The sequence below is a fragment of the Mus caroli genome, unplaced genomic scaffold, assembly GCF_978045245.1.
Source record: "Mus caroli unplaced genomic scaffold, Mus_caroli_1 scaffold_8, whole genome shotgun sequence".
NCBI lineage: Eukaryota > Metazoa > Chordata > Mammalia > Rodentia > Muridae > Mus > Mus caroli.
In genome coordinates, this window is record NW_028227263.1 from 79,779,478 (window position 1) to 79,806,839 (window position 27,362).

Below are 27,362 nucleotides of genomic sequence, written 5' to 3' on the forward strand. Positions count from 1 at the left end.
CTTCCTCTAGCTAACCATGGGCTCTTCTCAGTTCAGGTTAGACTCTTGGCTCCTCTCTCCTACTTTGTCTAATCTTTGCCCCCCTCACACTCAGATATCATTAAATGCCACTGTCTTATTTTTACTGCAGATAGGGTTTGGCTTCCATCCAAACCTCATAGTCAGTCTCGGTGGCCAGGAAATTACACATCTGATTTCCAAATTCTTACAGGCTGCAACAACGTCTGTCCCCGTATAAGCACATGATTTAGAAAGCTCTTATCCCTAAGCCTTCTTTGTTCTCAGTGTTCACCCTATCTAAGCCCTTTGTTCTCTGCTCTTGTCCCTTCCTCTGATCTCTGGATTCAATCTTACAGAGTTTCAAATGTCTTTTGGGCATGGATAATATTGGAAGAGTTATCACATGCTGTTTTAGTCTACTAAAAAGCTGGCTCTTGAGATGACATTTGGTTTGCCTACATTAGACGCAAGCATCTTGCCTCCAAAGCCTTTGTCCTGGACTAGTTAGTCACCTGACTCTGACAGGGAGAGAGAAAACAAAACAGAAAAGCCCAGGAAAAAGACATTATATTTTGAGAACAACCAGGCAGGAGGTAAACGAGTTCCAATAGAAGTTCCTGATGGCTAAATGTAATCATACATGTTTATCTCTGAGTACTCTTACCCAAGGTATCTTTAGAGCTTTTGCTAAAATGAAGCTTTCTTTATTGCAGGACTTGTAGAGCATTGGAGGTGTCATTTAAACAAAAGAATCTGTAAAATCCCAAACAGAAAAGTTACCTTAAAAATTGAAGCAAAAGAGGTTAATAGTTAAAAATCTATATATAGGTAATTTCTATTTGCTATAGCATACTATATATGTAACTTGAATATAACTTTTGTTTAGAAAAAATAGATTATCTTTTTATTTGACTGAGGAGACAATACCAGGCCTCCAAGATGTCTTATCTTATTTTAATTTCACTAGACTAATGAGGCAACACCATACCTCTAATATATTTTAGATAAGGTTTATAAATCCCTATGGTTATAATGGTCTATTCAGGCTAACAGAAACTGACTTAAAGATATATGTCTAACCATTTTTGTCTTTGCTAACATGGTTAAGCTTAAGCTTATTTGGAGAACTGAGTTATATAAAGATGATATTTTATAAAATGTATATTTTAAAAGGGTCAGAAAAATGAGGTTCCTCGTATCTCTATGAAATGTACTTATGGTTTATAGTTTATTTTGATATCAAAGCATCTTTTATTCAAAAGGTATACATTTTAAGGCACAAATGTAACAGATAAAAGTAGGAAGCCTTATAAACTGCTAAAGATAATTAAAACATAAAAGCTTTATGTTTTAATTATCAAATTTAATGTGCTCAGAACTATGTTTGTAGTCATGCTAAGTATTTATGTAATTTATTTATGGAAACAAACTTGGAGAGAAAGACCAAATTATATCTTTAATTATGTATAGTCTTTTTTTTTTTTTTGTATATGTTGTTAAAGTTAAGCCTGAGGCAAGTCACTGAAAACAAGTTTAAAGTAAACTTAATGTCTGTTTAGTGTAAATAATATTCAAAATCAGGTATCTTAAAAGAACTTCAGAGGCCAGCTGACAGCCCTCAAACCCCAGAGAGATCTGAACATGGCATTTAAAGTGTTTGATGGGAGAAAGAAGCAGGAAAAGATGAAAAAGGCTTCCTATGATGAAAAGAAATACCAGATTCTCGCAGCAGGCCCCAGGCCACCTCCAAGGAAACCTGGAGCCTGCTTTAACTGTGTCCAGAGCAGTCACTGGGCAAAGAACTGGAGCCTGCTTTAACTGTGTCCAGAGCAGTCACTGGGCAAAGAACTGGAGCCTGCTTTAACTGTGTCCAGAGCAGCCACTGGGCAAAGAACTGCACCCTCCCTCACTCACCCCTAGGATGCACAAAAACTAGTCAGACTGGACACGGGGAGGGAGGCTGAGCATCCCCATTGCCCTGCCAAGGTCTCCCACTCTCCCACTCTCCCAACTTCCTCCTCTACAGGAAAATCTCTCACATCTGCTCTGGGACCTTGGCACCCAACACTCCATCAAGATTACCACAGAGGAGCCTAGGTTGACTATCCAGACAAGTGACTAAGACGGTCATTTTTAATTGATATGGAAGCCACCTGATCCATATTTCCTCTTCACTCTGGTAAAATGTATCCTTACCTGAGTCTCTTGAATAAAAACACTTCAAAACTGAGGTTCAGATATCTGCCAGCTTAAGATGGCTTCAAGTCTAAATGTCAAGCCTTGTGTTCTCCTAGAGCTAACAGGCTTCTTGATGACATAGGCGAGGTCACAAACAGATTTCAATAAAAAAACAAAAAAACAAAAAAATCTGAACTATCATGCTGTTGCTACTGACTTTAAAGATTACTTTTTATTATATACTTTATGCTCCAATGATAATTTGAAAAGGACTTGCTTTTTGTCTTAGGGTTTTACTCCTGTGAGCAGACACCCTGACCAAGGCAACTCTTATAAGGACAACATTTAAGTGGAGCTGGCTTACAGGTTCAGAGGTTCAGTCCATTATCATCAAGGTGGGAGCATGGCAGCATCCAGGCAGGCACGATGCTGGAAGAGCTGACTACATCTTCATTTGAAGACATCTAGGACAAAACTGGCTTGCAGGTAGCTAGAATGAGGGTCTTAAAGCCCACACTGACAGTGACACACCTACTCCAACAACATCTCCTAAAAATGCCACTCCGTGGTCCAAGCACATACAAACCATCACACTTTTTAATGGCTGCTGTCAATATTCATGCACCTATACCCATGTAAATGATTGAATATTTCTAGATGGGAAGGTGTTGTGGATTGGTTCTAATGCTATTTGTGTTAATTTGGCTCCCAAAATCACATGGGAATCTGCATGTCTAGTGCTGAGCGTCCCTGCCCCCAGTTGGCTCTAATTTGTAAATAAAGTTGCCAGTGGCCAGTGGCTGGGCTAGGAGACAGAGGCAGGACTTCAGCTTTCCCAGGACCATGGGAGATGGAGGTTTTAGAATTGCCATGATGGGGAAGCAGGAGGCTCAAGTCCGAGAGCTGCAGGAGAGAAAGCATACAACACGTAAGAATCAGAGTAGAGCAGCTCCAGAGGCCACTCTTCCGATTGGGTCTAGGCTAGCAGAGACGGAATATGGATTTTAGAAAGTATTAAATCAGGAATATTGGAGGGGAGAATGTGCTAGAAGGTTCGGAAATGCGCAACCATTGCACTGTTTAAGGCATATGTAAATACAAGGCTGCATATGTGTGTGTTTTTCATTCATGAATTCAAAACATTTGGGTGGGTGTAGAGGAGGTGCGTGCACCTGCTGGGTAGTTTACAGCAGTTTAACTCACTACCACTACAGAAAGGAATGATAAAGTTTAAAGATGAAGATGGCTAGATGTTTCCAGAGTGGAAAGAAAAAAGTAGGTTTATACAAGTAGTGACAGTTTGAGGAAGAGATTTAAGGTATAGGAGAAATGAGACTTACAGCTGATATACTGCAAAGTTCAAAGTTTAACATATTAACCAATGAAATTCTGGTAAGCTATAATCTAGGCTTAGTAACAGTTATACGTACTGGCTGCTAAAGCTTTTTCAAAAATAATTAAAATTATCATCATCACAGTCTCAATTTTGTTTTCTTAAATACAGACTTTTTTTTAAGTGTTTTTCATTGTGCTGGAAATAACTCTGTATAACTCATATCTGCCTAGTACTCTTAAGGTGCCGATAGGAGGATGGCAGGCAGAAGAAAGAATATTCACACTTCTGTCTCAGATTCGTCTTTCTGGCCTTCAAGTTCTTCATGCCTTTGGTTCTCTTTCCTGCCAGGAAATTTCTGTCTTATCACAGATGAGTGTTCGTGTCTGTGTTGATAACTTCTCAGGCTTGATTTTTGCTATGGCTCAAAACACGAGTCTGCTCCAACTGTTTGCAGACACGTACTAACTGCTTTCTCTACAAGGAGGCCTTCAACGCAGGTTATTACAACAGACAATGGTCTTTCTGATAGATCTAAACCTTTTTATCACATTTTGTCAACTTCAAAATCTCATGTAAGCATCCGGGCAGGGAGTCATGGCTTGGACCCACTCATCACAGCTCAAGTGGGCTCTGGATCTCTTGTCAGTCAATGGGGCCGCCAAAGCTTAAGCTTTCCCCCCATCACCTATCCTCCTGAGGACAGATGCTTTCTTCCTTCCCCTGTTGGATGTTCTCTGTCTTCCTGACCTTTCTGGCAATGCCAGGCCTGGAAGTTTCAAATATAGGTTTGATATAAAGACCCACTCCAAGTCCCTTAGCTTTACCTTCTGTCCACAGCCTGTGAGTACCACACAGATATCATCCACTCAGTCAGCAGACAGCATCCGGGAGTCAACCTTGGCACTAAGGCTGCTCCCAAACCAGCTCGTCTCATTAGCTTTGGTGCGCCTACAAAACCAGGAGGCCTCAATTTATTGACAGCCAAAAAAGGACCTGACCGTTGCCTCTTCCTCAGTGAAGAATGTTGCTACCATGTGAACCAGCATGGCCAGGGAGAGGGGATTAAAGACCTATGGGAGCTAGACCACAAAGCAAAGCCTCCAGGGGCTGACTTCTATGTGGGGCTCTCCCTTTGGTCTCCCTTGGATGGAGCCCCGAGATCTTCTGGCTCCTTGGCCCACTGATACCCATACTTCTTGTATGAGACTCCCTGTCTCATCAGGTTGTTTCGGTGTTGGGAAACCCTGCTATTAATGTCACCAGGACCAGACAGCTCCCTGAGCTTCACCCAAAATGGAAGATTCCCTTACACAGTGGGTGGGGCTTCCTCTTCTCTGTCTCACTTTATCTGGGGAGCCTGACCTCCGTCCACATCTTCTACTTGAGGAATGCCATGTAGTTCTAGCAAGCACCTGGAATGCCTCTCCATGCAGCATTCCAGGTACCTTAAACTCCAGCTAACGTAAATTCACCTGAAAAACCCCTTCCCACTTTCCAAGGTTTATACAGCCCTTGTTCACCCCAAATAAAATATAGATGCGCAAGCTGTTTCATTGAGTATCATCTAAGAGAGCTGTCTCACATCCAGAGGGAGGAAGCCGAACTCAGAACCACATCTCAGGAGAGAACTGGTAAAATAACCCAACGAAAACCAGATGTTCTTGCTAGAATCTCTCCAGGTCTCCTACCATAGCCTGCCCGTGAGTCCCTACCGCTGACTGGCAGTCCAGATTTTTAAAGAACGTCCTCATGACATCTCCATTCAGAAGCAGCTACACGAGTACAGTTGTTTTTAACAATAAACAAAAGGCTGCAATGTTAGGTCCAAAGTGGACCCCCAAAATGGTGGTGCTGCTGACACTGTCGTAAATGACATCCTGGGTTCAGCTCAGGCTGCACTCTGATGGGTAAACAGACAGATTACCACCTAACCTCAGCATCTCTTGGAAACTCTGTGAAGTGGGTTTCTGTTTGCCAGGAAAAGCTATTACTTCTCTTATTCCCACCCCACCCCCATAGCCAACTAACTACGAAAATGGGGCATTGTGGTTCCCTATTAACCCACATAAGCTTGGAAGGATCAAAATCCCGATACTAGCTCTCAGGCTGTTCTGGCCCATGATCCACCCACCTCCCCTACTAATTCCCAGGCGGTTCCACCTTGCATACCTCCCCCTACCTCAACACACCTCCTTGAAACTGGCAAGGCTTTCCCCACCTTCTGTTCTCTCTGGTAGTTCTGAGTCCCCAATAAATCTTTCTTTTTACCAACAGAGTTGTCTAGTTTGGTGGTTTCACTATAAGCCTTGTTTACATATAGATGGTAATCCTTAGGTCTGCAGGTATGTGGCTTGTCCCACATATCACCTCCCTGGGACAGGCTCACTTCTCTCCACACTTGGGTGGAAGACACACCTTCTGAGAGCCTCTGTCACAACCTACTCTCAGTACTGGCTGTGTAGACATTGCTTCTTATCAGTTATAGGGTCCTACTGATCTGAGGAGGTTAGGACAGCTCAGAGCAATAGTCTCCTATTTTTTGTCTAGTTTGCTTCTTATTAGTCATAGGAAAATAGTGGCACCCATGTCCAATGTTCCAGTCACCTGGAGAGTGGGGTCAGGGGTCCCATGAGGAGTCCTATTTACCTTTCTTGGCCAAAGAAGGCAGATAAGAAAAAACATGGGAAAAATTCTATCTGGCTGGGTGATGTTCCCAGCCCCCCAGACCCAATGATGGCAGCATCAGAGGTGGTGGTGGGGTGGACAGCTTCTGGTGAAGTTCTTGAATCCCATCTCTGCCTTTTCAAATCCAGTTTGTTCCCAGCTGACCCTGCATACACATGTAATTTAGCATCTCTGGGCTCTCCTCTGTATGGCAGAGCAAACCTTCTGTGAGATCTGGCTTGATGGATGCTTCTATGATACTACCATCATCGGGAATGGGGACTGGGAACATCCTCCATGGAGTTGAACCACTGTAGAGGCATGCTCTGCACAGACCTGCTGTGGCAGGGTTGGGGTAGCTGATTCACAAACACACATAACCACTCAGCCTGTAAGTAGTCATGACTGGGGGAGGTCATTGCATTCTATGGATCCGCATTCTTAATGCCAGGGACAACTGATCAAGCTGGCTAAGCCAAGGCGGGCACTTTAGTCACTACCTGTTGCTCTGAAAAAAAAAAAATGGAAGCATTCATCCACTAAAGTCATGGCTAGGAAGGAGGACACCTGACCTCTGCCTCCTGAGACAGGCAGGTGAGGACCTGCAAGTTTGAGGGATACTGTGCTAGCATAGCACTCTGGGATCCTTTCTTGAGCTATTTCTAGTCATTGTTGGTGCCTCGCTACTCTTTGTAGCAGACATTCAAAGTCCCTAAGAAAACAGAAGTACCCATACTATTCTCAAAACCAGAGGGGTAAGACATTCAAGCCTTGGGTGGCCAGAGATGGACTATGGCACTCTAAGGTTTACAGGCACCAGCCCCTGCACTCCACTTCCAAAGCCACCCTGTGCCCTAACCATATTATTGGAGTCTAAGAGTTGGACTTGGCCAGAAAACTTGGCAAGTGGCTTAACTGCTTCAATCTCCTTTTCTCAGTGAGAGGAGTGACTGAGGCTGGCTAGAGAAGAATGAGGATGTGGGACATAGGATGCACAACAAAGAAGAAACAGTCACTTTGTACCCCCAGTGGTAGATGGGCTTGTGTGGTTCTAGAACTCACCTCTGCCTCTGACCAGGACTGCCTGTGGCCATACAGTTCTTCCAAGGCTAGGTCTGGATAGCCGTGGTCAGGGAGGCTTAATAATGAGGTCAAGTCAAGTTGGGTGAGAACAGACTTGTTACCTGTGGCACAACAGTGGGAGCGGAGTGCCGTGTTTAAGCGGCTGAACGTAGTTGTCTAAGACTAGTCTTCATCTAGACCCTAGAATGCATGAACATCTTGGAGGTTCAGGCAAGAACAGCCTTTGTGGTTCCCATGTTGGAGACACAGACCCAGGATGAGAGAGTGAGACACATACATGGAGAGTCAGAGCAGTACGGCTCCCTGCTGTCTCCACTCAGCGCTCATAGCCTCTCAGGGCTGCACTGTTCTTTGAAGTTAGATTCCTTCTACCTGAGATTCATCCAGGTAGCTCTGTGCTGAGCTTCACTAATGGTCATGTTTCTGGGCTATATTGGTTTCATTTGGGGAATAACCCTATGGCCTTAAATTCTGACTCTTTGGTCAGAATTTGTTAAAGATTAGGGAGGATTTTTTTGGTCTTCTCCAAATTCAGTTATCCACGGTCTTCATTTTGGCACTGCAGGAGATAATTGTTGTTTTGCACTGGAAGCCTTGGGATGGTTTGAGCTCTGATACAGGCTCATGTATGTGGGGCCGTGACAGGCAGCCTATTTTGGTTGAATGAGGCTTGCTCCAGCGACCCAGTAGAAAACTCTACAAGGGACAGAAAAGCGAGCCACGGTCCCAGAGTCAGGTGCCTGACACCACAGAGCCCCCAACTCTATAATTCTGTGACTATAAGTCATGAAGATAAAGCCCCAAGCTCCTGGCATTCTGGCTAGACTCCACCCCCACAGTTACCTGACAATAGCCAGGTATGCTCCTCCCTACAGTTACCTGACAACAGCAAGGTAGCCCAGCCCACTATGAAAGGGGCTGCTTGGCCCCTCCTTGCTCTCTATAAGTTCTCACCTTTCTTACTCTCATCTCTAGCCCTCCTTCTCTCTCTCCCTTCCCCCCTCTCTCCACGTGGCCATGGCCGGCCTCTCTCCCTCTTTCTACCTTCTCTCTTTCCCCCTGCCTTTCTACAATAAAGCTCTAAAATCATCGACTGTCTCTGCTCATCAAAGCCCACAGTGCTTGAAAGATGGGATAAGCTTTTCCCTAATGGGCCGCATTTAACCTCCCACCAGAAAGCCATCCTGTGCTCCAGCCATGGACTGGACCAAAGACTCTCACCCAATGTGGGAACCACCCAGCGTATTCCTCTCCCCTGCCCTCTCCTCCCTTCGGCCCCTGGGGCTGACCAAGCTGCCCCTGGGGTCCCCATTTTGTTCTCAGCTCTTCCACAGTATCCAGCGAGAGATGCCTGAGACCGAGGACTTGGTACTTAGGACTGCCCCTTGTCCACCACCCGCAGAGCTGGGGTATAGTGGCTTCACACAGCCAGACACCCACCTGGGGCCGTGTGGAAAGCCTGTGGCAGTCTTCCACGACTGTCCAGAGCATCAGAACTCTAGCGGGACGCAGATTTTCTCCCACTCCCTTTATTCCTCCGGCACCCTCTGCCCCACACACGTACAGCATAGAAATCACTGAGGGCACTAGAATCTAGGGGACAGATTTCCAGTAGACTGCTCCTCCTCTTCCCAGAAGTCAGAGGCAGAACCAAACTGCCTGCTTGGGACTGTTAGGAGACAGTATCCTGAGTCCAGCCAACTCAGGAACAAGCCCCATCTTTTTTTTTTTTTTTTTTTTTTTTTTTTAATATTTTTATTACATAATTTCCTCAATTACATTTCCAATACTATCCCAAAAGTCCCCCATAGCGCCCCCCACTTCCCTACCCACCCATTCCCATTCTTTTGGCCCTGGCATTCCCCTATATTGGGGCATATAAAGTTTGCAAGTCCAATGGGCCTCTCTTTGCATTGATGGCCGACTAGGCCATCTTTCGATACATATGCAGCTAGAGACAAGAGCTCCAGGGTTCCGGTTAGTACATCATGTTGTTCCAACAATAGGGTTGCAGATCCCTTTAGCTCCTTGGGTACTTTCTCTAGCTTCTCCATTGGGAGCCCTGTGATACATCCAATAGCTGACTGTGAACATCCACTCCTGTGTTTGCTAGGACCCAAATATAGCTGTCTCTTGTGAGACGATGCCGGGGCCTAGCAAACAAGCCCCATCTTACAGGCAGGGCCAAAAACTGAGTTCATGATCCCAGGCCCCAGAACTAACGCCTATCCTGCTTCTTCAGGTGTTTCATGCTTGTCTGTTCCTTCATCCAGTGAAGGATGTAAGGAGGGAATTATCTAAACTAAGGCACACAAGTAGTGAATGTGTTGCCTGTTGTGACTTAGAGTGACTAGGTGCAGCGTGCCCACTTCCTTTGTGCCCTATCATTCTAAATCCTGGGCCCGAGTCCAGGAGGGGACCTAATTACAAAAGTTGAATGGAGGACCCTGAAACCAGGTGAAGGGAAGAACCGGATGGAGGCATGCGGGGTCAACAGAGAGGACAGCTCTGAGGAGCGGAGAAAGAAGTGAATGTGCCTCATTGTGGTCTCCAGCAGAAAGGGAGCTCACGCTAGCTCACACTGCTGTGGCAGGGTGGAAATCCAGCGCGCTCTTCTCACCTTAGACCAGTCCCCCGTTTTCCACTCATAGCAGCCGGAGTAGTCCTCGCACTCCTCCTCTGCTTTCGGCCTTGTGGAAGCGTCACATTTCCCTTGGGAGTTGGTACATGTCACAGTCCGTTTCTGGATCCCTTTGCCGCAGTTGGCAGAGCACTGTATGACACAATATAGGTGCTTAAATATATTCTAATTCAGTTTAAGCCCATCAATGCCACTGGAGTCCCCACTGTGTGCCAGGCCCAGAATGGGGGAGCAGAAATGATGTTATATAATCTGTACTTGAATTTGAGTTCTTCGCAGTCCTCTTTTTACCCCCAGGGGACCCAGCCAGGTGGCCAGTACTGGGTACAGGATTCAGGACTCAAAAGAATTCATGGCACCCAGGTGGTCAAAGGAAGAAAATGGGATTAAATGGCCCAGTCGCCAGGTCTAAACAATCTATGCAGTGTAGGAGTTTAAAGAGCAAATGGAACATGAGGTGGCAGGAAAGTAAGGGCCGGCTGGAGCTAGGTAAGGCTCTGGAAGTGAAGGAGTCTGAGCCAGCTGGCCTCCAGATACACAAGGCAAGGACCACCATCAGGAAAGGAGGTGGTAGCTAGAAGGTAGCTATGGATGTTTCTCATAGGCAAGCTCTCAGAATTTCAGCGTGGATACCAAGAACAAAGATAGCAACACCCCATATAGTAGTTTATTTCACTTCCTAGGAGCCTTGGCAAGAAATAACTCCAAGAGGGCATCTAGGTAAAACCCGGGAGGTCACAAATGATGATCAAGCTCTCAAGAGGTTAAATCTGAGGTGTCCTCATGCAACAAGAAGGAATGAAAAAGCTGGGCAGTTGGGGGGTGCACACATTTAATCCTAGCACTTAGGAGGCAGAGGCAGGCAGATCTCTGAGTTCAAGGCCAGCCTGGTCTACAGAGTGAGTTCTAGGACAGCCAGGGATACAGAGAGACCCTGTCTTCAGAAAAACAAACAAACAAACAAACAAACAAAGCAAACGAAGAAGGAATGACAAGTTAGAAGATTTGACAACACACAGAGACACCGGGTGCTCTGGGACATGTCTGCATCTTGCTACTGGCTCACTCACTACACTGTGGGAAGGCATGGTGGAGTTATACATCTCCTGACGTAGAAGGAAGCCCAGACAGAGAGGACTTGTCACCTTTGGGAGATCATAATGGACAAGATGACAGGTTGGCCAGTGAGCAGAGGGGCTATGCTTGCATCCCCTAGCCAGAGGGCAGGAGGAATACAGACCACAGCTTGGGGAGCCTCCCCCCACCTCCTGTAATTTGCTATTGCTATGTGTGACTCCCTGAAAAGTGCTGCCTTTCCACACAGAAGTGGAGGAGGTTAAAGGCTGTGTTCTGCAGAGATTTTAGGCTGCCCAGTTTATTATGTGTGGCAAGCCATGCAGTGACAGAGTGACAACAAGGCCAACTTTTTTTTTTTTTTTAAAGATTTATTTATTATATGTAAGTACACTGTAGCTGTCTTCAGACACTCCAGAAGAGGGCGCCAGATATCGTTACGGATGGTTGTGAGCCACCATGTGGTTGCTGGGATTTGAACTCTGGACCTTTGGAAGAGCAGTCGGGTGCTCTTACCCACTGAGCCATCTCACCAGCCCAAGGCCAACTTTTTAATTAAAAAAGTTCCAGCATGTTCAGAAAAAAACACATAGAGGACAAGTGTTATACTTGACATTTCTGTTATTGATGTTTATCCTAAAACATTACCTACCTGCCTTTTTCCTATGAACTTTTCTTAATTTAAAATTTTATGTGTGTGCATGTGCCTGAGTATATGTATGTGTTACACACATGTAAGGGTGTCCAGAAAAGAGCACTATATCCCCTGGCACTAGAGTACAGCCAATTGTAAGCCTCTATGTGGGTGCTGGAAACCAAGCCCTCTGCAAAAGCCTCTGGCTCTCTTAGCCCCTGAGCCATCTTTCCAGCCCTGCATGAACTCTCCCTTCTGTGGTACTTTGAGACGAATCTTGACTGGCTTGTTTCAGAAGGCACACATGTGCCTCCAAACTAGCCATGGGGTCACCTAGAAGAGCTGGGGGAATCACATGGACTTATGCGTGTGGTACTGGTAAAGGCGTGGCTGAAAGTGACCTCAGACGTGAGGGGTTGCATCATAGCAGACTTTAGGACATTGAGCCTCTTGGCCCAGGAGGGCCATTGCAGTAATCCAGGCCTCTAAAGTGGTGGTTTCTGCACTGAAAGGCTGTCCCTTTTCCTCCATGTGACAATTTCCTGACCGCTTCGGCAAGTCCACCTTTAACACTGAATTTGTGGGTTATATCCTGGTTGCCACAGAGGCTGCTCAGCAACTCCAGGGCCAAGTTACCACCTCTGCCCGTGGTCAGTGCCTGTGTTGTCTAGTCTGTGTGTCCAGCCACTCTCTGGGGTTTTAAACACTGTTTTCTTTGCCAAGGCCTGGATCTGCCCTTGGTCAGTAACCGATTCCTTTGAGGCCCTCAGCCCTGCCTGCCTGAGGGAGAGCAGGTGCAGGAGGATGCTGCCTTTAAAGGACCTAGGAAGGTGATGCTCAACCTCTGTTTACGTCCCCCCAGGATGGGGCTGAGAAGCTGAGGATAGGAGGGCGCCCGGCAACCTTTCCTTTCCTTCTGATACTAGGTTCTCTTTCCAATAAAGTCATAAAGAATCTGCAGGGGAGGTGGGTGGTGAGCATGATCAATACCATTGGATAACTAAGTCTTTTCTCCCTTGAGAAAATGAAAGTTCCTAGCAGAAGGGCTGTAGGCTGGCTGGCACACAGCAGAGGGACAGAAGGCCAGCTTTGTGGGTAATTCATGGGGGACTATTAGATCTGTGTGCTAGGCAGGCAGCATCAGATGGACCAGGGTGGCTCAGGATTAGGATCGGGCATGTGCAGAGAGATGGGCAAAGAGGAAAGCCTTTAAATCCTGTTCCCGTGAGTCACACTGCCCAGGCAGTGGTCTTCCATGCTGTGATGAGACTTGGCTCCTTAGGTAAGAATGGATTTTACTTTTCCCACAGGGAAGGGTCTGAGAGGAAAATGTGGGGATTCGATCTGATTAAAGAACAAATCTTGTTTGACTGAGATCAAGGTGGCCAAAGAAGCCCTAGGAATCTCCTGTCCTGGAGAAAGGGGAGGGTGTGTTCACTCACCTCTACCTCAAGGACAGAGGAAGAATCCTCACAAATGATAAACTAGAACCTAAGTGTATATAAAGAAAAAGAATCAACCGATTTTAAATTTCCCATTTTTCATTGAAAATCACAAAGGACATATAAGGACCCTGGTCCTTAAATGGGTGCATTTCAAGATTTGAAATTAAACCAGTTTAGAGCAGCCAACAGCAGGCTTTCTGTTCATTAAAAAAACGGGCCAAATACTCTTTTATTCAAAATAATTCTGTTTGGCAATCAAAGAGAACTTTAAAAATATTTTCCATACTGAAGAGTGTCTTGGATCTAGCCTCCTTATGTTTTCTAGACAACTCCACGTTTGGTGGAACCCGAGAGAAGTCCACCCCTTTATTTAGCTATTTTTTTGTTTGTTTTATATCCAGACAATCAACATAATTGCAATGTCAAGGCAAAGCTCTGAAAGATGACATCACCAGAGACAAAGGATATTTCCAGGATTGGCCTTCTAACTTAACATGTGGACCTAGACGACCTCTTTCCAACATGGTTTTTGGTGTGAGATTTGCAACTGACTTGCATACCAAAGACGGTCCCTCCTAGCATCTGACCCCTGCAACCTGCAAAGTCTGCAACCTAGCACTGCAGGGAAGACTTTGCAACCAGCTACTTAATTTGACCAGATTACAATTCAACCAAGCCTGAAGGAGAATGAAAAGGTCAGTGGGTAAGCATGTATGCATGATGTGTGTATGGAGTGTGTGTGTGTGTGTGTGTGTGTGTGTGTGTGTACATAACTATCTATCTATCTATCTATCTATCTATCTATCTATCTATCTATCAATCAATCATCTGTCCACCTATTATCTCTTGTTGAGAATTTGTATAAGAAATGGAATTTAATAGTAATTTCCCAGTGGTGTATACACATGCAACCTCAAAGCCATATTATGTATGTTTGTTTGTCTGTTTTTATCTGTGTTATTTTAGATGGAACTTAAAGAAATAGGGGCTGGAATGAGCTTGTGATCTGGTCACAGGGCAGGTGTGGTACATGGGAATGAGTTACAAATACCCTGGAGGTGACAGCACACCGTGGGCCCTGTGGTTAAGGCCTTCTCAGGTTCTCGCATGGCTTCTGCTTCAGTGGCAAGCCCAGGCACTCACCTCTGACCACTCTGAAACCTCCCAGATAGACAGGCAGTCCTGGCCTTCACAGCTCTGTACTGGTGTTGGCCGGGGTTCTGAGCAGTAGATGGGCCGAGTAGTGACGTGTGTGCCGTTCTGGAGCTGGTACACGCAAGTCACCTCCCGATGCTGCGTGCCCTTCTCACAGGTCGCTGAGCAGGGGCTCCACTGACCAGTCACCCACCTGCCCAGAGAGAAAGGACAGTAAGGAGATAACCTGGCAGTGGCTGAGTAGAGAAAGAGATGGATCTGGGAACTTGGTCATCAACTCTGGAGGTAATTCCAGAGCTTCAAACAGAGAATGGCCAGAGCTGTCATCTATCTAGTTCAGTGGCCCCCGTGGCATAGGGAAGATGTTTAGTGCAATGGAGTTTGAGTGGACATGAAGCTGGTCATGTCCCAACAGCAACTGAAAAAAAAGGTATTTATTTATGTGTGTGTGTGTGAGAGAGAGAGAATGTATACACATATATGCTGACATGTATGTCGAGGCCAGAAGAAGGTTTCATGGTTTTCTATCTCTTTCCACCTATGCCTTAGAGGCAGGGTCTCTTCCGGAACTGGGGACTAACGTTTTGGCTAGGTCAGAAGCCAGAAACAACCAGCAATCCTCCTGTCTCCATCTCCCCCTGCAGCTGGGGATAAAGGTATTTACAGAGACAATCAGCTGGTTATGTGGATGCTAGGATGCAAAGTCTGATCTTCATAAATTGTGGAACAAGCACTCTTAACCGCCAAGCCATCTCTCCAGCTACCTCCCCTGTCCCAACCCCCAACCCCTGTCCAACAGAAACTGTCAATATGGTTATGATTCTGTTTCCTGCCCTCTGCCATGAGCACCCAACACTGCTTTAAGGCAATGTGATGTTTGTTACCACAGCGTTAGCTGACTGATACAGTTTGCAGAAAGGCCTCTCCAGTGCACCAGGTTCTCCCTGCTTTCCTTGGCCCCAAAAGCTTCCAGACTAGAGCCAGTAACTCTTAACGCAGGCATCTTGTGGGCCACCGGAAAAGAGGCCTGAGGATGTCGCTTGAAATGCTTTTCTAAAACTGTCTACCATCCACGGTTTCAACTGTCTGGGAATGTGTGTCAATACTACCATGAAGCCGAAGTTCCAAATCCTCACATTTAGGGAAGGTGCTGTGTAGTAATTTATACTACAGTTAGGCCATTTTTTGAAGTGCACATAACATCAACTAGCGAAGTGGTGTAGTAGCCCTTCTAAGCCATAGAGTTTGATAGAAGGTCTATTGCACAGGCCTTGCCTAGGCTCTTAGAGGAACTGCATTATTGGCTTATGAAGCCATCACCCCACTCTCTGTCTTCATAGTCACCTGGAGTACTCTCTGTGTGCCTGTGTCCTCCCAGCTACCTTCTCATGAGGATACTGAATGAGTGGGGGCATCCTGCCCCAGTGTGATCTCATCTTGATTAATTACATCTGCAATGACACTATTTCCAAGTGGGATGACATTCTAGCCTCCTGGGTGTTAGGACTCTAACATACTTTTCTTTAAAAGGAGGCTGCTATTCAGCCCACCACACAGCTTTAGTTATGCCTTCAACTTAATTCCCCTGCACTATGTAACTTAACATATTACCAGGTCTAAGAGAATAGTGTGGGCATTGCGGGGGGGGGGGGGCATCTCACTCATAACTCTGAGAATTTTTAGCTTCTGTACACTACTTTTTATGTGAAGGATGGAACCCAGGGCCTTGTGCATACTAGGCAATGTGTTCTACCAGTGAGCCGGCCCCACTTGCTCTCTTCACTTTCATATTTATGTAGGGTCTTATTACATGGGCCAGGTTCAATGTGAACTTTCAATCCTCCTACTTGAGCTGATTAGGTGCTCAGATAAGAGGTGTGTACCACCTGGGCTGTGGCTGAAATTTAAACTAGACAAAGGACTTGTGAATTCTCCTGAAAAAACGATTGAGCTGTCACAGAAATGATGGCTTTGTCCAAGGTACAGTCTTCCGGCACAATTACTTTATGATGAATGTGCAGCAGATCTCAAATTAGATAACTATAAAGAGAACACATAGTTCCACTCATGGAAGACAGGGTGGCATGCTGTATTTCACAACACCAGCTAACAAAGGAATTATCTAGGAGACTCGGGGTTACCTCAGCACCTCAGCGTAGGGGATAAGGAAGAGTGTGCTTGGTATTCATGAGCAATTGGAATATTCGGCACATTTGTCCACAACTCAAACTCAAGAAACAAGACACCTGCATGTGATTCCATGTGCTTGTTACAGAGCTGGGCACATCTCAGGCACAGTATCAAGCAGGCCACACCTAGAATCCCACAGCATAGAGTGGATGTTACAAACCACTCCAGCAGTCCCAAGGAGTTGCAGGCAAGCCACCACCACTGAGATAGTAAGCTTGCTCAATCCCAGCCTGGCTGAACCAGATGCATACACACCGAGTCAGCTTTATGCTGTGTCTAGACTCCAGGGTTGGGAGGTTCCATTCAGCATCCTAGACTTTATGAGCCGCTGTTGATGAGAAGGAAAGGGACTTATCTGCAGCCAGCACTTGGCTACAGAGGAAATGCAGCTTGCACCAAGGCCTGAAGGTCAAAGTGAGATTGGCTAAAGAAGGGGGATTCAGCACTCAGGTGGGGAGAACCTGACAACGGAACAGAAAAGACAGAGTGCAGCTGCAGAGCCTGAGGTGACCAGTTCTTGGCGGATCCATATGGATGGCCTGGCATTGCCACCAAGGGGAAGTGCTGCACAGTGCCTTTGGGAGCGTGGGGTACTGTCTGTGTTGGTGACACTGGGTTAGGGATCATGAGCAAGTAGGTCTTGGTGGAAACGGAGATGAGAACTACTTATTTTCTGAGACCATGCATCATTAAATTTGTGTCTTTGAGGGAACAGAGTTCTAGACCCCCTCAGCTACCTAAGTATGTAGATGCTCAAGTCCCTTATAAACAAGAGCTAGTATTCACACAGAACTTACATCCTTCTGTATGCTTTAAGTTGCCTCTATGTGACATATAGTGCTGGAAATAAATAATTGTCATAGTAACTTAGTTTGAGAATAATGACAAGATAAAAAAAAAAACTGTATTTCCTTAGCAAATATGATTCCTTTTTGGAGGGGAGTGAGGTTCAAGACAGGATTTTTCTGTGTAGCCCTGGCTATCGTGGAACTCACTCTGTAGACCAGGCTGGCCTTGCCCTCATAGATATCTGTCTGCCTCTACCTTCCAAGTTCTAGGGCTAATGGTGTGGACCACCACCTCCTGGGTCACAATTCTTTTTAAAATGAACACTTCAGTTTCAATTAGTAGTCAGTTTAGCCAGTGAATACCTAACCCATAGATGGAGACAAAGTCTTGTCTGCTGTGTAGGAAGAAAAGCCCCAAGACTGGGGTTTGAGAGTGTGAGTACTTGGAGGTGGGTAAAGAGTTGTGCTTCTGAAGGGGACAAGGCATGACAGCCAAGATCGGGGTTGGGAAGAACATGCAAAAGTGACCGAAGAAAGGAAGCGACCTTCAGTATTGGGGGTTGGGTAGACTGAGTCACATCGTATGGGTTTGGTTATGGGACAGATCACAGGTGGGGTGAGGTCTCGGAGGGAACAGTAAGTCTGGTGGTGTTGTGCAGCAATTTCCTCCCAATAGAGCATTCCATCTTTAGAGAAGGTCACATGGATGTCAATTCTAAAGGGAAGCTCACCATTCATATTCAGGATGTACACAGTTTATCTCAGGAAGTTCCTGAAACTGACCAGATACACAAAGCTCTGGTTTGCCAAGGTTATACAAGCAATAAAGACTACTTAGAAATACCCTGGGATGAGCCAAACTCCCAGAAGAGATAACTCCAAGTCTGCTGAGCTGCCCGAAGGGTTTGCAATGGTGTCCTGGTTCCTAGCTTTGGGGAACTGTCACTCACACTGGGGTAGGCTTTGATGATTAATCTGCCTTAAGGTCCTTTCTGTTCCTGTAAGTAACCCCCTCCTCACACATATTCCTGTAAGTAACACCAATAAGCCCATTCATTCACCAAGTTGGGCTTTGGTGGTATCCTCATTTTGGGCTGTTGTTGATTCCCTATTTGGGGAAAACAGACCTTTGCTCAGACCTGTTCAGGAATAGTGTCACACAACAAGCATATAGGGCTCAGTGAGGGTGAAGAAGCAAGACTGGTCTGCATCCCTTTACAGCCAGTTCCACAGACCTTCCTGGTTGGGTCTACTCAACTCTGGGTGAGACCTGACAGTGTGACCAGGTAAAGAGTATGAATTATCATTCATGGTCTTGAAGTGGAGGCAGTAGCCAGAGGCTTAGGAGAGTCTGGTCATGCATACAGAGTGCATAGGGACAGAGTGACAAAGTGACAGAGTGTGGGGGGTAGGGGGAGTACAGGAGAGTGGGGGATGGGAGGCATGCATATCAGCCAATGGAGAAAGCAGGTGTTAGAGAACATGCTAGAAGGCTCTTCTCAATCTGGCTTTAAACTAGTCCTTCTCCTGCCTCAATCTCTTAAGTAGCTGGGATGGCAGGCATGCTCCCCAAACACATCTTGGGGCTCTCATTTTCAGTTACATAATCCCTTTTCTATCTGTGGTACCCCTGACTCACTGCCTTCATGCCTAGATAGCAGGTGAGGCTGATGTATTGGAGCAGACATTCTCAAGTCTGATGGGTGCACCCTCAAGTCCTCGATCCCCAGCTTGCCTGCTGGGTAACCAGGAAATGGCCACATCCTGTCCCTTCTTTATAAAACACTGGCAACTGCTCACACCCCACTAGCTTGTTGCTAGATTGGCTGAGATGACCTTTCCCGAGGGCCTGAGAGCTCTGTAAGTTGACAGTGCTTCAGGCCTGACAGATGCAGCCTATTCTGACTGGGTAACTATTGTTAAAAATGTAGACACTGGTTCTGTGGAGAGGAGCTCTGGTTTCCCGGGGGCCCCTGGAAAGGGCGTCTCGGTGGCCATTCTGAAGTAAAAGAGAGATTAATAAGGTCCCCTAAAATTAATTTTCCTCCTAATTCTTAACAAGTCTGCATGATTCACATGTGAGGAGCGGGTATGATAACAAGAGTCTTCGGCTTGAGGACTAGGTACTCTAGAGCAGGGAGTCTTATTTCTTTCCTTTGAGCCTTGGGCACTTGCAAGCACAGGGAAGCAGCAGAGCAGTTTGAATATTATTTGAACCTAGTAGTCAAAAGTATTTGGAAGATGCTTAGCACAGAGAAGCCTGCAGGGATGTGAGTCCATTTTCCTTGGCACAGAACTTCTGTCCCTTGGTATGAATGTCCAGCTAAGATGAAGCCAACACTTTTCTCGGTCTCACTGTGGTGACAAGGTCTTTCCTAGGACACCTGTCACTTTGTTCACCATGTGTGTTGTGAGCCTGAGGGATGGGATGTGCAGAGTCTTGCCAAGAGTCCTTCCTCCCCATGTGACACCAATCAGCACCTTGAGGACCATGCGTAGCCGCAGACTCTCCCCTCTGCTGAGCACTGTGTCCCTTTCTCAGCTCCTGGCAGATTGGGGCTAGCAACTCTGATGAGAACCATCAGACAGCTTTCACATATGCCATTTATAGTTTCTGAAGACAGGAGACTGCTTTTATTAAACAGATGTGTGTGAAGGAGGAACAGTGTGGAGTTGCAAAGGTGACGGAAGGAGCCTGGATGGGCCGTCCTCCCAGGGGAATCAACAGGGCCCCTTTAACAGTCCCACATGAGGCTTCAATTCCACCTCTCTCCACTTAAACTCAAAAGTTATGAGTTCTCATATACTGTTCCCTGAAAAGTAATATTATTCACATATTTGTTTTTTAAAAGAGGAAATGAAAATCTGACGCGCATCATGCCGGCCTGTGGATATGAGCTCACTTGGAAGCAGGCATTTTTTGCTTGCAGAGAGGCCCAGCAACTCATGATGTTCTCCTTGGTGTGGCCGACAATAAACGTGTTTGAGGGAAACAATCTTCAGCCCTGAACTCTTTAAAATGTCTTGTGCCCACTGGATCCTAAGCTCGAGAAGGTGGGGGGCTTGCGAGGATCTGTGATTTCTCCGTGCCTTTTGCCCTCAGACAATTATGATGATTTTATGTGTGCTATACAAAGAATGAGTAAGTAAAGGAAGGGTTGGGGAGAAAGGTGGAAAGGTGTCAGGAGTGGGGGAAGGAGAGAGGAAGCTGGCAGTTTGTCTGTCAATACTTTGTTAAAATATGCTTCAAGGGAAATTGTTTCGACAATAGTTTCTCCAGATACTACAACAGATGTGTGTTCAGCAATGTTATAAACCCCTGTAAAGATTTAATATAGTTGACCCATTCTATAGGTGGGGAGACTGAGGCACTGTGGGGTTCACTAGCCTGCTCGAGGCCATTCAGTAACGAGTGGCAGATCCACTTTCCGGAAGTGTCATTAGGACTTGGCTCACTTGCCAAAACAGTGAACTCATTGAAAGAGCATCTTCAATATACTCAATTATGAAACCACCACCATCTAATTTTGGAATGTTTTCATCACTTCCACAAGAAACCCATGCTTCTTCGCTATCATCCCCAAGACCCAACCATCCATTCTTGTCCTAAGTGGTCACTAATCTGACTCTACACATGTCCCTGTTCTGAAAGTGGCACAATACAGCATTGTCCCTCTGACGTCACTTCCTATGACATCACTTCCTAGGATGTCACTTCCTATGGCATCATTTCCTGTGACATCTTAAAGGTCCATCTGTGTTGTAGAGTGAGTCATTGTTTCCTTTCTTTTCAAGGCTGAACACAGAAATCAATTGGGAAAAAGACAATCAGATAGTGGACAAAAACTAAGGGAATAAATCACAAAAATAAAAATGCTGGATAAACATAAAAATAGGCAAATTGCTGACACATGACAAGAAAAAAATTAATTTATCACCACTTCCTGTCCACAAAGCAGCAACACAAGAAAAAGTAACCAAGTCACATTTATCTCTTAACAGTGAAATGGGATTTCCTACTTCATGTTGGAAACACTATACAGTGGTCCTATTTTAGGTCCCATTTTACCTGTAAGGGGTCATCGCCAGGTGCTAGCCCACTGTGGCCCACCAGCTGCCAGCCCACTGTGGCCTGGTACTGGACTTCCTCCATCTTAACAAGCCCAGTTGAGAGAGCAGCTTTCTTCTGAGCTTTCAAATGTTGGGCTCTAAAACCTTGAGCGGTCTGTGTGGGCCAAGTCGTATCTGCTGAGGAATTTGGCCCTGCAGCCTCCAGTCTGGGACTTTACACTTTAATATCCCAAGCTGGCAGCTGTGGATTTCTAAGCAAACCCCTTAAAGGCCAGGGTACATCACCCTATCTCCCATCCCAAGGAGGCACAGAACCACTGGTTGTCATATGCCACCCCATCACTTTTTCCTGGGTTTTGACCTTCTACGTTTCTAGGAGACACACACGTTACTTTTGCCTTCAGGTTGGCTTAACAGGTTAGCCTAAAACATTCTGCTCTAAAAAGAGGGAAAACCAAGAACAACAAAGAGAGATCTCTCGGAGGGATGATGAGACATTGGTCCCTCCAGGATATGTACTAAATAATACCCAAGAGAAAGGAATACTAAAGTCCCCAACCCAGAGAGTTACAAGCAACATCCCAGGCCCGGGTAACACCAGCAGAGGACCTCACAGATGCCTCAGCTGCCTGGCCCAAGATTACTCAACATGAAAAGATGCAGGCAGATCTCCTCAGCATTCCGCCCTAAGGCTGTCCAGCTTTGGCTATGAAAAGGCTCAGAATTTTATAAGACTCAGGAAATGTTCCTAGGGGGAGTTCTCAAGGGCTAGAGTGTGCCAGCTCTGCTGCTTCTGGAAGTGGCACTGAAGCAAAGGATTATTCCAAGTGTAGGATCCGGAGGTCCCGAGGCACAGCCCACCCCCGCAGCTGGATGCCCTGCAAGGGTTCTGGTGCACAGCTGTAAGGGGGAGGGGCTCTGCCACTTCCTCCTTAATACCTTTACCAAAAGCCACACACTCAGCCAGTCCTGACTCCCTGAGAACATCCATCCACAGGCCAGCTAGTCTCCTTAGCAACACTCCAAGGGGACGATGACCGTTGGTCCAGTTTGAATCCCTGGTGACTGTTAATGTGCCACCGTGTTAGAAGTGGCGGCTGGTGGTCATGACATCTAAAGGCCATGTGGGTGGTGAATCTGAAAAAAAAAAAAAGGCCCCAAGGTGACAGACAGGCTGGGTGGAGCCACGCAGACACAGCTGGTGCCCGCAGATCTCTCAGCCCTGAGTCAGCGGCTGGCGCTGGGCAGTGTCGACCTTTTCATTTGCCTACACCGAGCAAGGGTGCCTGGGGAGCAGGACACATCACCACAAACCTCAGAGCAGATGGCAGTGGGACACTTGTGGCCCCGACAACCACTCCTTGTTTCCCTCTGTCTGACTCCTGACTTCTCTGGGCTATGGCTGCTGACCATGCTGTCTTCTGTTTCTCCAACTCCTCTTCAAAAGCAGACTGTTATTCAGTTTGGTCTTTGGCAATTCTGTTAGCATGGAGTTTTAAACAGAAGGTGTGGTGCTTGCAGCTGGGGAGGTGGCTCAGACTGTGAAGCCTTGCCTCACAAACCCGAGGACCTGAGTTTTATCCCAAGCATCCACTATAAAAATACAGGTGTGGTCCTGTATGTTCCTATGCTCCGAGAGCAGGGGAAAGGACACAAGAGGACCCCAGTAACTCCAGCCAAGAGAATCTATCAACATCAGCAAGCTCTGGGCTCAAGGAGAGGCCTTGCCTCAAAGAATAAAGTGGAGAGGAAGACACTTGATGCTGACCTCTAGTGTCTGTTGGCACTGGCGCTCACACACACACACACACACACACACACACACTCAGAGAAAGAGAGAGAGGGGTGGGGATGAAGATGGAGTTCTTAGGATGCTGGACCTCCAACCCTCTACCCTGTAACCCAGCTGGTGTGACTGCCCACGGTGCCCAGGGTGTGTGAGGGGTAACAGAGCCCAGTATGCCAAGTCAAGGAAAGGGGCTCAGCTTGGACAGTTTTCCAGTCCACCTGTAAGACTCTGTTATGTCCTATTAAGGCAACCCCCAGGGAGATCTCTGTTCTGGCTCCCTCCCTCCATGTCCATAGTCACCTCACCTGAGGTACAGCGACTAAGAGGACATCCCACGAGAGGTCTCTTTAACTTCAGGCCACCAGAACCTGGGCCTGACTTTAAGACAGCCATGTTCTCACCCATTCAGCCCTTGCTCCTTCTTATTTCAGTGACGATTACAGACCATTTCCAGGAAGATGTGCAAGCAAACAAAAATAAGCCTTCAGGTTAAGGAAAGTGGAATGAGTTAAGTTCACGGCACAGGCAAGTGCCCAGTTACCCTGCTTTGGTTGGCCATGGATGCTTGCTTGGGTGCTCCTCGATCCAGAGATGTTGGCGTGGCTCTCTGCCTGGCACTTTCTCCTCACCCCTCATCTGGCCATTGCAGGTGCTCCTCCAAGGCTCCCCACAGTCCTATACCTCTCTGATCTCTGCTTACACTTCCAAGACTCACTAGATGGCTGGAATGATTCTCCTTCTTCGAGACCATCCTAGGCTTGCTATGGGCTTGAGACTCCAGAGGGTAAAGAGGCCTGGGTATAATTTGGGAGCCATACCCATGCCTTTGACTTAAGCTATCCAGCCCAGCTACCCTTTGGTTCAGAGTTTCGATCTGTGAAATGGGTGGGTATTCATGCCACGGAGACATCATATATGGCCAACTATATATTTCCTTTCCGGACCAACTCAAGATTCCAACAGGCACAAAAACCAGTTTAAAATGTCCAAGTCAGAAAACTTCCTTCCACCCCTGTACCCTCCCCCTCCACACGCCTCAACCACATCTTCCTCTCTTCTGTAGTGAGCCTTGTAAGACAGCATGCTCACAGCTCAGCTCCAGTGCACGGGGAAGGGTGTGCATCAATACATCAGCCTAATAAAGCAAGCAGCAGTTTTCTATAAAAAGTTACAGTGAGATAAATCTATGATAAAATATTCATGCCCTTTGTCTCACTTCACAGAAAGCTTCAAACATCCCAGCCGAATGGAGTCAGAGCAGCTGCTGGGCAGATGTTCCAAGGCAGGCAAATGAGAGACAATAATTAGTCCCAATTAAGTTCTCAGTAAATTATGTAAGGGAGGCTTCTAGCCATTCTACCCTGCATGGCTTGCTGCTGCGCCAAAGGGAGCGAACCCGGTCCAGCATGATTTAGAAACTCCGGACTGCAAGGGATAATTCCTGTTCTCAGTGAACTGCAGAGCCTTGGCATGAGAGGAATTAATGAATCCCATAACCACTCTCAATTGAAAATAATAATTTGTTAATAACTCTAATAGCTAATGAGCTACAGGAACCATGTTTATGAGTCCTCCTGGAAGAGAAGAAAGGGATTTGGTAGGTTTCTGGGCTTATTAAGTTGGTGGCATTAAATCACCCTGGGATGCTTCAGAGATTTTTTTTTCCTGGCAAATATCCTATTAGATGGTCTGTTTTCACCAGAATACAGCTTCTCTTCCATGTTTATCTGTTTCCCGAGTCTCTGCTCAGGGAAATTTTCAGTATAACCAAGGACTGGGGTTTCCCACCAAGATCCGCAGAACAGACATCCCACGTCATCCTGTTATACTGAGTTTGTGATATATTTTCCCTCCTCCAGGTGTTGCAGGTTGGCAATTTTCATGGTTGGGGATGTGTGTGTGTGTGTGTGTGTGTGTGTGTGTGTGTGTGTGTGTGTGTGTATGTGTGTGTGTGTGCACACGTGCACGTACATGCGTGCATGTCTGGGTGGTTAGCGTGCATACATATACCCGTGTGTGCGTGTACATACAGAAGCCCGAGGTCAGTGCCAATTCCTTGATTACTCTCCCTAGTTTTTTGAGACAAGGTCTCTGAACTTGGGCCTTGCTGTTTGGGTTGGACTGGCTGGCTAATGTGATCCTAGAGTTGACCTATCTGACCCCCCTTCCCCAGATGCACCCCTCTCTGCATGTACAACTCTTACATGGGTGCTAGAGATCCAAACTTAGGTGTTTCTGCTTCCACAGCAAGGACTTTGCACTCTGGCCATCTCTCAACCTGTGGGATGACTAGGAAGCAGTTTACTTAGAGAATCACACACAATAGTCTACTCTGTGGTACATGGCCTGGCCACACCAAGCACAGGCAGCCATCTTGCATCCACAAAGGCCTGCTCATGTCTGGCTGTGATGATCTTTGTCCATGCCTTACCCTTGGCTCTTTTGCAAGACAGCTTTTAGCACAGAGCCTTGGGCTGGTAAAGAAACTTGAAAATGTCTTTCTTTCATGTTGTTCTGAGCTCTGTATCAACCAGGAGATGTGAGAACTGACTGAAGCTCCCTAGAGCGCTCCTCGTACCGTTCTCTAGAGAGCTGTGGGCTATGATTCATTCAGTTTTAGGAATCTCTTTGGCCTTAGTTTTCCTTTAGTTTGTAGAAATTATAATGATAATTTATGCATACAGCAGAAAATCTGGAAGGCCCCTAAAACTATAAAGGGAAGGAACACAGAACACATATGAGCCGACTCTTTATCACACATATTTTCCATAACACCCAATGTCATGCATGCCATAAACAAAACATTTCATATTTTGTTCCACTATTGATAGTAATCCCTAGATGATTAGTGGTTTTTTTCTAAATATTGACTTTTTAAGGCTTATGTAACACTCCTATATATAATCAGAGCCATAAATTACCTAACCAGTATATATGGGTTGACTATTTGGAGAGTTTCCATTTTAACCTCCCATATTTTGGGTTATTTTCCGAAGGTGGAGCTAGAAGTCCCAAATCCAGAGTGATGAACAGGGTAGCCAGGGGGGAGCGTCCTGCCTGCATCTCTCTCCATGACACAGGGCTCACTGTACTCCAAGCTGGCCACGTTTCTCCTCTGCAGCCTGGATGGGCCTCAGAGGAGTCACACTCATTCTATAGATGTCAAGACCTGAAGTACACAGAGTCTGCTGTCCTCCTCCTGCAACACACACAGCCTGTTAGCTGTTCTTCACATGGCACAGCAGCCAGGCCACTTGGCTTCTACCCACCTCTTTGCTGTGGACACACCCTGCTGGTCAATGCCTCCTGAGCATGTGGCTCCTACAAATCCATGTCTGGGCGTAGCCTGACTGGCTTCGAGTAAATCAGCAATAAGAAGCACGCTAACGGGACCTTTTCATGTACCAGCTGTGATGCGATGCTCTCTAGTCTTTCGTGGACTCCCATGGCAGGTGAGGAAGTGGCAACTCCCTCGACGTAACCTGTCACTGAGAGGCAAGGTGGGCACCTTTCTTCCTGGATGCCAGAGCCCTGTGGCATACAGCATGGCCTCTGTTCTAAAATCTCGAACACAGCATAAAACCCAGAAGGACATAACCTATACTCCTAGGGATGGAGCTGGCTTCTCTACTTGCTCATCTTCCCCACAAGCAAAGTTCCACAAGGCTGAGAGGAGTCCCTTCACCTTAGGCCAGCAGCAGGCAGAATCTGGCACCTTGTAAGCACCCAATAAATCACTGGGGAAGAGTAACAGTAATTGCATAGCAGGTTAAGTGCTCAGTCTAAGGTCAGTGGATACCCCAAGGTCTCCTTTCTAAGAGCTAGTGCCAAATGTAGGAAATGGGGGTGCCATACCCCACATCTGTAACTGTATATATAACACAATATATATATTATATATATATATATATGTATATGTATATATGATTTTTTTTTTTGCTTCTAACTCCTCATCCTCCTGTTTCTGTCTCCCAAGTACTGGGTAATAGTTGGAGGCATTCATCCAGCTTTACAATGCATTTATTTCTAGATAGAGGGAATTTTGTACTTTTCAAAATTTATGTTATTAATTTCTAGATTCATTGTTTTGTGACTAATGTTTTAATATTTCTACTCTATGGAACCTACTGCTTTCTTTATGACCAACACCATAATTAGATTCTGTGATTCAAACAGCAGAAATGGAGGCATGTACTGATTACATTTTAGGTGTAGTATCTGACACAGGTAACATGCCGTTTGGCTATGTTGTTTAGGCCTTTTATATCTTCCTTATTGCTGCTCTTAATCTATCTCAGTGAGAGTGCTGGGTCA

At 46.2% G+C, this 27,362-nt stretch overlaps 1 protein-coding gene across 1 annotated transcript in view; it reads right to left on the reverse strand.

The window, feature by feature from the left end:
* Nucleotides 1-27,362, reverse strand: part of Adamts17 (ADAM metallopeptidase with thrombospondin type 1 motif 17) — a 306,153-nt gene that overhangs the window by 14,294 nt on the left and 264,497 nt on the right. The window contains exons 20-21 of the mRNA XM_021167985.3: nucleotides 14,199-14,403; nucleotides 9,882-10,034 (exon numbers count right to left, since the gene is read on the reverse strand). Coding sequence (XP_021023644.1) covers nucleotides 9,882-10,034; nucleotides 14,199-14,403 — 358 coding nt within the window. The remainder of the gene's footprint in view (nucleotides 1-9,881; nucleotides 10,035-14,198; nucleotides 14,404-27,362) is intronic.